At 46.7% G+C, this 10,325-nt stretch overlaps 1 protein-coding gene across 1 annotated transcript in view; it reads right to left on the bottom strand.

Moving 5' to 3' along the window:
- Positions 1-658: 658 nt before the first annotated feature.
- Positions 659-10,325, bottom strand: part of cog6 (component of oligomeric golgi complex 6) — a 38,981-nt gene continuing 29,314 nt past the window's right edge. Inside the window, exons 15-19 of the mRNA XM_031573007.2 lie at positions 9,936-10,103; positions 8,735-8,842; positions 4,666-4,719; positions 4,201-4,280; positions 659-1,681 (exon numbers count right to left, since the gene is read on the bottom strand). Coding sequence (XP_031428867.1) covers positions 1,534-1,681; positions 4,201-4,280; positions 4,666-4,719; positions 8,735-8,842; positions 9,936-10,103 — 558 coding nt within the window. The 3' untranslated portion in view covers positions 659-1,533. The remainder of the gene's footprint in view (positions 1,682-4,200; positions 4,281-4,665; positions 4,720-8,734; positions 8,843-9,935; positions 10,104-10,325) is intronic.

The raw sequence follows: 10,325 nt of genomic DNA, 5'->3' as shown, positions 1-10,325 counted from the left end.
AGGCCCTGTCTGGAGTAGGACTGTCACACTTGTGGGCATGGCCGTGGGTGATTTCACACGCCTGAAAGAACCCAATGTGATCCATGTGAGGGGAGCTACGGGGGGCGGCTCGGGAGAGTCCCCTTACTAGAGGCATGTGACAGGCTCAAAATATTTCCCCCGGGGGGCTCAAAAGGCTGCGTCCGCCTGCACCACGTCAACACATTCAGCAGCCTGTGCTCTCGTCTCCACTACGCCCACACTCAGTGTCGGCCCCTCGCTCTGCTCAGTGTGGATAAGAAGAATCACAGTTTGGAGTGTTTTTTTTTTTTCCTTCTTTTTTTCCCCCCTTATTCTCTTTAACTCTAAATAGCTATTAAAGGCCCGGTGAGTGGCAATACTCTGTTTTTCATCTCTCCCCCGTGTTTTTTTTTTCCCCTCTCTCATTGTGAGCCCCAAATATAGCTGACGAACGAGGGCTGGCAGGCATTTTTTTCCCCCGCAATTAAAAGATGGCGTGACTGGCCATCGGGCCGATGACATGAAAGCGCCATTGTCTGCGAGAAAAGCATCCAGCCGCTCCGCGATTAGCCCTCGTCTTGGGCGGCCGCGAAATTGGGCTTAACCATCTCTTGCTCTTCAAAAGGGGGAGATGGAGAAGGAGTCACAGACACATCAGCACATTTGGGTGTCTTTTAATGGAGTTGAAGAAACTTAACTGAGAGAACGAAAGAGAGAAAGAGGGGAAAGACAGATGAGAGAGGAAAAAGATTTAACAAGAAGAAAGACGGAGCTGTTTCTGATTATGGGTTGGACTGGAGTCAGACCCTAGTGTGTGTGTCTGAGGGTGTGTGTGTGCCTGAATGAGTGTGTGTGTGTGTGTGTGGGCCTGAGTGAGTGTGTGTGTATGTGCGTGCGTGAGTGAGTGAGAGTTAGATAAAAAGGAAAAGCGATCTGAGGGTCAATATCTTGCTCTTTTCCTTGCCTACTTGTGGGAATCTCTTGTTCATGTGGAGAGAGAAAAAATAAATATCTCTTTTTCTTGTTCTTTTACCCCCCCCCCCCCCCCAACCCCAAAGTGCTAGCAGTTCTCTCCAGCCCTGGCAAACAGCAGCCGCCATGCAGAGATGTTGGAGCTGGAGAGACACACACACACACACACTCTCACACACACACACACACACACACACACACACACACACCGGTTCAAACACACACATATACACAACCCTCCTCTTGATTTAACTTGCAGCCACTCTGCTCTTCTTCGTGTACCCCAGCAAACAAACAGAAGAGTACCCAATCCCATTCAATAAAAAAAACTTCTCCCAGCACCAAGGCAGTCACTCAGTCAGTCAGTCAGTAACACAGTGTGGTCCTATTAACCACATGCGTTTTTGTTTTTCTCTCTCACTCTTCTTCCTGCAGGGGCCAAACGTGGTCTCCAGAGGCCGCAGACACCTGGGCCTGTGTGTGCGGGGGCTCCGGTGCGGGGCCCCGTCGCGGCGCTGATGGTCTGTGGTTAGGCCTCTGGCGGCCTGGGCTGGAGGCCCCTCAAGACAGCAGGCTCTGCACCTGCTGTGGGGAGCGAAGCAGCAGGCTCTCGGGCTCCTTGTAGCCGTTGGCGGGGTTGGTCACGGCCGAGTGCACCTCCACGTAGGCCCGGCACACCAGCTCCGTGGACTGCCTGAAGATCTGCTCCCTGATGGAGGGTAAAGACAGGGGGGGAGGAGGAGAGAGATGAGACCCCCAAATCAACTGACGAAAACGGTAGACGAGGGGGAAGTGCAAATACGGATATGAAAACGCGAAACAACAGCTTTATATGTCCCCATGGGGTTATTCAGTTATGCGAAATGATGATGCACACAACATAAACATATAAGACAATATTCGAGCCATAAGGGAGAAGCACATGGTGTGAAATGTTAACACTGATGCCACATCTTACAGATGCAGACAAAACACACGGTCTCTCTCAGACACAAACACACAATATCAATATTTCTTAACGAAACAAATAAATAGATATAAGATGCTCTGCTTTGGGATCTCTGGACCATTCTGCAGGTTATTCACACCTTCAATGTGAAATAGGGTGCAGTGATATGAAACCCACTCCAATCATATCTGTCAGATTAAGTTTAAATTTAAAGAACATATGAAAACCCAAAAAATGCCTCATGGGTACGAGCAGGCCTGCAGACTGCAGCCCACAGCGCCATCTACAGGTGCAGTTCCTCCAGCACAACAACATCTCCCAGCAACTCTACTACGCATGTGCCCTCGTAGTAAACACTGTGGCCAGAAGGAGTCACGCATGCAATCCTAGGGGCATGTCAACATTTATGTCCCTCTGTAGAAAGAGCACACCCTCCCAGCCATTTATGAAGTTATGTTGAAATAACACATACGTTTGTATGGGACCGCAGAACAGTACAAAGTATTTGATTGCCATAGTTGTCTGTCTGTTAATATACATATGAGTGTGTGGTTGTGTTTATGTGTGACTGGATCAAACTCTGATTGCCTCCAAGGAGAGCTTCCAAATAGAATTAAATATTCAAGCTTTTTACAATCAAACATTCCACGATCAAGCAAACGCATTTTGAACTGACTTGTTGCCCTTTGATGCTTCTTTATCAGCAGACACAGCCTTCACATAATTAGCCTGAACGCTCACAGTTAGCTACTTACCAGGCAGGCTTTGTTCCTAATTCCAGACCGTTTTACCGTATTTTGGCTTACTCGGTGAAGACATCTCAAAAATATGCGTACATGGCCACAAGTGACAGTATAAAATAATCGTATTCTTTCCTTCCTTTGATCTATGATAGAAAACTCGTGTATGGATATATGTCACTTTCCCTCACTGTCAGCCCCTTGCTCCAGGTCTGTGGTAAACATTACCTTAACAGTAGTTGGTTAAAAGTTGCTGTTTTTTTGGGACAAACACCTGCTTTGGATATTGGATGGGATGTGTCCCACTCGTCACCCCCATGAAAAACGCATATGTATCAAGGCATATACATGCGTGTTTTTGTGGATACATGAGAGTGAGTGAGTGTGTGCGTGTGCGTGTGCGTGCGCGTGCGCGTGAGAGTGTGTGTGTGCGTGTGCGTGCGCGTGCGTGTGTGTGTGCGTGTGCGTGTGTGTGTGTTTGTGTGTGTGCGTGTGTGTGTGTGTGTGTTTGTGTGTGTGCGTGTGTGTGTGTGTGTGTTTCTGTGTGTGTGTGTGTGTGTGTGCGTGTGTGTGTGTGCGTGTGTGCGTGTGTGCGTGTGTGTGTGTGCGTGTGTGTGCATGTTTATGGGGCTGGTGGAGAGTTTTCCCATCAAGCGGGCCACGTGTGTTTATTCGTCTTGAGTGGCGAGGCGGGAAGGGACTCACGTGTTGCTTGTGTTTATGTGTGGGAGCGAGAGAGAGAGAGAGAGAGAGAGAGTGAGAGAAAGAGAGAGAGAGAGAGAGAGAGAGGAGCAGTACACAAAGACAGAGGGAGGGAGAGGGTACTGGCTGGAGAGATGATGATGATGATGATGAGAGAAGGGGAGTGAAAGAGGTGGAGAGACAGAAATAGGCAGAGTGTGAGGAAGAGTGAGTGAGTGAGTGGTAGAGAAATCGAGCAGGAGCTAATTAATGGCGTCGTGCACATGAGCCGCAGCCTCGTCTCCATTAACGGGAGGGGGGGAACATTAACCTGAGGTACAGCGAGTACAGCTTCTCATGATGGCTCCACTTCCCGTAAATGTGACTCACCCCAAAACCCCTCCTCCCTCCCTCCATCTCCCTCTCTCCCATCTCCCTCTCTCCCATCCCCCTCTCCTCTCCTCTGCTCCACTCCCATCACTACTGCCTAAAAGCACCTGCATGTACATGTTCCTTTCTCATCCTCCTAATGCGTCAACAGTGTGTGGAATTTAAGTGCAGCCTCCGACTGGCACACGGATGTGTGCCAAAGCCTTTAGGCCTGTGTCACGCAGCAGTGAGAACAGAAACCGCCAAAGAGCCTTAATGGAGAAGCCGCTGAAGGAATGATGGGAAATGTAAGTGGACAAGTGTGAGTGTGTCGAGGGTTGGGGTCTTTTAAAAAATAAAATAATAATAATAATTATCTTAAACTTTTGGAGAGCTTTTGGTGAGTCTCTCTTTATGTGGGGCATGAATGGACACTAATAGGAAGGTGCGTGTGGGGGTGGACACGAGTGTGTCACGTGGTGGACTTACTTGATGGCCGCACTGAGGAGGAAGTTGAGCTGCGGCATCATCAGGGTGTCTGGTGAAGACAGGTAGCGGTCAAACTGCACCTGAATGGGAAAGACGAGGGGGCAACAGATCACTTCAGTTCAATATCATTAACGTCAGTCCTGTTTCATTCAATTCTGCTTACTCTTCAGGTTCAATTATAAACCACCTGTGAGGTAAGTGAAACTGGGGGATAATTAAGAAAACATAAGGAAACTGAATTTACACTGAATGCTACCAATAGCTGACTTTATTTTTTTTTTTTTAAACTTGACAAATTGAAATATGCCAACATACCACCTCCATAGTCAAACCTACTCAAGCTTTTCATCTCTGACAGATGGACCAGGCCTCCACCGTTAGCAGATGTGCACAAGAGTGGCTGAACATGTTTGTGTTGCTGCACACTCGCACACCTGCTTCCTGAGTGAGAGAAAGGGAACTCACCATCGAGCCTTTGACTGAGGAACTGTCCATGCTGGGGAGATTCGCCAAAGGACCCTGAAACGTGAGCAAGAGACGCATGAATGAGAGAATGAGAGAGACAGACAGACAGACAGACAGACAGACAGACAGACAGACAGATGGATAGAGAGAGAATCAGACGATATAAAAGAGGAGCAGGGTAGAAAGAGACAGAGAGAAAGGGTATGAGAGACAGACAGACAGGCAGTCAGACAGACAGAGAAAAGGTATGAGAGACAAACAGACAGAGCGAAAAGGCATGAGAGAAAGACAGACAGACAGACAGAAAATGCATGAGAGAGACAGACAGACAGACAGACAGACAGACAGGCAAACAGAGAAAAGGCATGAGAGACAGACAGAGAGAGAAAAGGCATGAGAGAAAGACAGACAGAGAGAAAATGCATGAGAGAGACAGACAGACAGAGAGACGGAGAAAAGGCATGGCAGACAGACAGAAAGACAGACAGACGGGCAGACCGACCGAGAAAAGGCATGAGAGACAGACAGACAGACAGACCGAGATAGACAGATAGAGAGAAAAAGCATGAGAGACAGACAGAGAGAGACAGAGAGAGAGAGAAAAGGCAGGAGAGACAGATATTTTGAGTCTCCTTTTGATGCTAGTGTAGTTATTAATGGCGTTGAGTCATTAAGTGGGGTATTGGGTCTCATAATGCCGATGCCAGGAATGGAAACCGCACACTACGAATGGGTCTCCGACAGACCAACTCGCTCTGGCTCGTGCCCTAGGGGAGCCGTTTCCAAGTGTGCCTCCATCATCTCCCATCACCCATGTCAATTAAAAGCCATCCCAGCACGCAGTTGTGGCTCTTTCGGCGTCTAAAGACAGAGTCCTGCTCTCAGGGTGTGCTGCTCACTAACCTCCGCCTCTCTGGAGGTCAAAGTCGAACTCTTGCTGCGTGCCCCGCAACCGGGGGCAAATTACAGAGGTGGCACGGAGATGGCAAAGGGATGGCACGCCAGCACGGCCAAAAAATAAATAAAGAAAACACATGGGAAGCATCAGCGGCTTGAAATAAAGAGGAGGAAAATGAGGAGAAAAGGAGAAGAAAATGAGAAGAAAATGAGTAGCTTTCACGGTGTTGAGACCTTAGCTTCTCTAGACGTGACCAAGAGGCTCCACACTGACAGACCGACCCAGAAGAGACTGGACGAGATAAGGAATGTCACAACAATTTTAACACATCTTGTGTCCAGAAATCGGCTAAATACTTCAGGTCTTCAAACTTAGCACAAGTTCTGGTCTGACGTACTTATGGTTGAGGTGGTCACCATACTGCGGCCACAAAATGTGACAGAGGGTTTTGTTGTGCTGTGACAAAAATGTAGAACACTTTCTAAAAATAAAGCAATCTCCTTGACCCACAAGGCACCATTCCACTGATGATCTAGCCAATATCCTTGAGCTTTCGAACTTAACGGACAACAACAAACGCAGGCAGCCGTGGCACACTTTTCAGAGGCGTCTCAGAGGTCGCGCTGGGGAGAGCGAGGGCACTGGAGGCCAAGTCTGGGTCTGTTTAGAGTTCAACACAAGCAGCCGCGGGTGGCCTTCAGCTCTTACTCATGCCCACAAACACTAAACACTTGTGAGAAGAGAGCAGAGGAGATAAAGGAGGGAGGGGGGGGGAGGGGGACGGCAAGAGAGAGATGAGATTGTACCCCCCCCCCCCAGCAGCTGTCTCTTAGTTTGACGATAACTGTGCTGAGCAGTCCTTTATGGTGCCAGTGCGGTTAGTACGTAATTTCCTGTTCATTTATCTCTGGCAAAATCTGTGTCTTTTTATGTTTTGTAACTTGTAAAATGTATTTATTTAACATTAATGTACCATTTATTTATTTACTTATCTGTGTCTCTTTACAAGTGTTTGTAATCCCCCCCCAGCAGCTTAGTTTGACGATGACCGTGCTGAGTAGTCCTTTACGGTGCCAGTGCGGTTAGTACATTTATTTTATTTTATTTATTTATCTCTTGAAAATCTGTGTGTTTTTTTTACAAGTGTTTGTAACCCCCCCCCTTTTCTTTCCTACTGTGAGGCGCATTGTGTTACTTCCTTGTATGAAATGCGCCGTACAAATAAAGTTTGATTTGATTTGATTTGAGAGAATGAGAGGGAATAATTAAAAGAAAGGGGGTAAAAAAAAGGACAGGAAAAAAACGAATAGAGGCTATACGGAGAGCAGCTCTAGGCATAGCAGAGAGAGTAGAGAAGAAAGAAAGAATAGGGGATTGATTTTGAGATAGAGATGATGAGAAGACACAGGGCAGGGGAGTAGAGAGGAGTGAAAGGAGGGAGGTAGGGTGGCATGAAAAGAATGCCAAAGCCCAGAGTGCCCAGCTATGCCCACAAGCCGCTCACCACACCAGAGGAGTCAGGAAAGTCACACACACATTATAAACAAGACCTCACACACCCCGTTCCCTCACACACATTATAAACAAGACCTAACACACCCTACATCCTACTCATGACCTGAATACCTAACTTTCTTTCCCAATTTCTTTTTTCTTTGTAAAGTTTAAAAACGGAAAATACTGAATTTGTGTTTTGACTTTGACATTGACTTTTTTTTGGTTCAGGCCTGCGATGACTAACCGGGGGAGTACTGATGGACTTGAAAAGCCCTCAGTCTTCACCAGGCCAATTTATTAATGAAAGTCTAACCACAGGCGTTACCATGGTGACCACAGCTCTCATAAACAATGGAGGCTATTCTTGTGATATGAAAAGTGAGCTATTAGTGTAGGGATGAGCAAGTCTATAGTGCAATCTGTAATAGGCATAAAAGCACCTTGGCTATACAAAAATACCCCCCCCCCCCCCCCAACCCTTAAAAACAGCGAGTTCTCTTTGGCCACTCAAAAGCCCTAAGCACATGACTGCTTTCTTTCATCCATCTCTCTTACTTTTGAGAAGACGAAGACGTAAGTGCTCTTCTTTTGTTTTCTATAGGTCTTCGCTTAACAAAGGACTCGCGGAAGGCACATCGGCTTAAAAATACCCTCAAAAACATATTCTATATATTACACATAATTGATGGGAGACAGTGCTACCGCTACCACCACCACACAATGGTGTTCATTCCTCCTGGGCACAGTCAGTGAGTCAGTGTTCAGGTTTGCCTGAATTAATGCGAACCATCTGTGGAGAGTAGAATCCAAAAACATCTTCTCCTGAAAGTGTGTTGGCAAAAAAAATAATTCACTTTCTTGTTTGGATTAACCATATATTTAGCCCAGACGGTCAGGATGCCAGGACAGGTTCCCAGAATTACGTCTTTGCTCTTCAGCTTGTGCCCCAGTGGGTCTGTCTCTGCACGGCTACGATTAGCTGGTTCTGGTGTTTGTCTATTGCAGTGGTCATCACTAATTACACTGATGTAGGTGTGAATGGAGCACCGCACGTTATGTTGCTATGTAAATGTGATTGCTTTCAGACAACGTCTGCCAAGCTAATATTAATCCATAACAATGGCCTCCATTAATCTCTTCTGACATCTATCTTATCGTACCCCCTGCTGTTCCATTATTCGGCCCTAGTGATATCTATTTGCTTCTGATTGCTCCACGTGTATTCCCGAGGCTCACTCCAGTACCACCATGGTTAAAGGCTTATAGGCTAAAATCACCGATACTGGTTAAACAACTTCCTTCTCTGTCAGTTTATATTCAAAAAGTATCTCCAGTCACGTTTTAGACTGCTATCGTAACGGTGTTAATTATAGGACGGTAGTGTCATGTGTTATGTGTTATCGGCAAACGTACGCGTTGTCATATTAACCCATTATTAAACTGAGCATATCGATTGTTGATCCATTATTAAACTTAGCATTTTTTATTGTTTATCAGAATGGCCGATGTTTGACACTGTTCGATAACTGACATAGCTACACTACTTATACTGTGTCCTAAAGAACCTTAAGTGTTGAGAGTTGGCGCGTGTTCACGTTTCATGTAGTTTTTAGGCTGACTAGTTTTCGCTGTGATGTGTGTGTGTGTGTGTGTGAGTGTGAGCTGGGGTCTCACCTGCTCGGGGCTGTGCTGCTGAAGGGTGCTGTACAGGTAGCTCAGGCCGGCCCTGGTCAGCACGTAAGACGCCTGCTCGTTGATCAGGGTGTCCAGGTGAGCCTCAATCTGAGGTGACGGAGTTACAACAGACAATCAAACACATAAACAAACACCTGGTGGAGGTGGGGGATATCTGACAGAAGGGATAAACAAAGACCACTACAGTTAGCGTCAAAACAGGAAAAGTGTTAAGTGCTTTCCGTCTGACAAAGACATTCTCCTGGTACTTGTGCGAGGAACTGAGGCAGCCTTCGCTGTACTTTTCAGGATCACTCGTTGAGAGCCACCGTTTCCTCCCTCCGTGTGAATACAGGCCTCCATAATGCACGGGGCGCGTCTACGGGGCCGAGCGGCTTCATCCAACAGTGATGAATAATAAAGCTCCATTTACAGCAGCAGATTGATTTTGCGTTTGTCTATCGGTAATGTTTATTCCTCTACATCCGCCAAGAGATATTTCTCAAACAGAGTGACATTTATTTTTTTCATTACAGACAAGAGCTGTAGCACTGGTGTACATAAAAGCTAGTGTAGCTGAAGAGAGCAGTTTAATTCTCTCTGCCAAAGGTGAAGGCTACACAGTGGAGACATGATGCACTGTATTGACAGAGGATGTCTGCAGGCTGGTGTTATATCGTTTCTAACAGCTTGTTGGTGGCAGAAAGAGGATTTAATTGAATTTAGTCTCCGCAGAACAAGCTGTTAGACACAAGAGCAACTGTGGATTTCTGAAAAATAGCCCCAGAAAGGTAAAAACAGAGGGAAGTGTGTGTTGTTTGGTGCCACCATACTCCGTCACGGCTGAGGTAGCAGATCAACGGTAAAAGTGTTTTGCATGCCAGTCTGACCGCATGCTATTCTTTACAAAGAGGGGGGGGGGGGGGGGGGGGGGGGGGGGGGGGGGGGGGATGATGAGGCATTCAGGTCTCTGGCAGAACAAGAACATTGAGGAACCACAGAAACCTTAAAAATCAATCCACAAAGAGAACAATGCCTCGTCACTGACAGGCCTCCCCATTAAACATAGATTCCAAAGTAATGCATTACATTAGGTTTCCCTTAATTAACTAACTATTCAGAGCATGACATTATATCATACATATCAGCGACTCAAAGACCATGTGACTGCCAGAATGACCCGAGAAGAAACCCAACTTGCCTGGAACTCCAGCATCTCCAGACGTTTGTCTGTGAACTCAAACAGAGCCAGGGAGGTCTTCATCATGTACAGGCAGTTCACCATGTAGGTGGCCATGTCTGCGGTACCCAGGTTACTGGCTGACACCGTGCACAGCTGCAGCAGAGGGTCCAGGATACAGGACAACACCTGAAACAACAGGACACTTGGGCATCAGACACAGTGCGCTGATACAAGACAGCAGAATACTGTCCATTTTACTGTTCATTTAACAGGAAGTCTAGGAAAAAGTTGTTTTTGTTGTTTCGTTCTTTTGGGAGAGGATTGACGAATGAGACAACAAAAGACAGATCCTGACTAAGACAGAAAGAAAAGAAAGAGATACATTAGAGTTCAATAGTGACAGTTTTC

Source organism: Clupea harengus, chromosome 9 (assembly GCF_900700415.2).
Source record: "Clupea harengus chromosome 9, Ch_v2.0.2, whole genome shotgun sequence".
NCBI classification, from domain to species: domain Eukaryota; kingdom Metazoa; phylum Chordata; class Actinopteri; order Clupeiformes; family Clupeidae; genus Clupea; species Clupea harengus.
The sequence above is the reverse complement of the archived record's forward strand: the minus strand, read 5'-3'. Positions and strand labels throughout refer to the sequence as shown.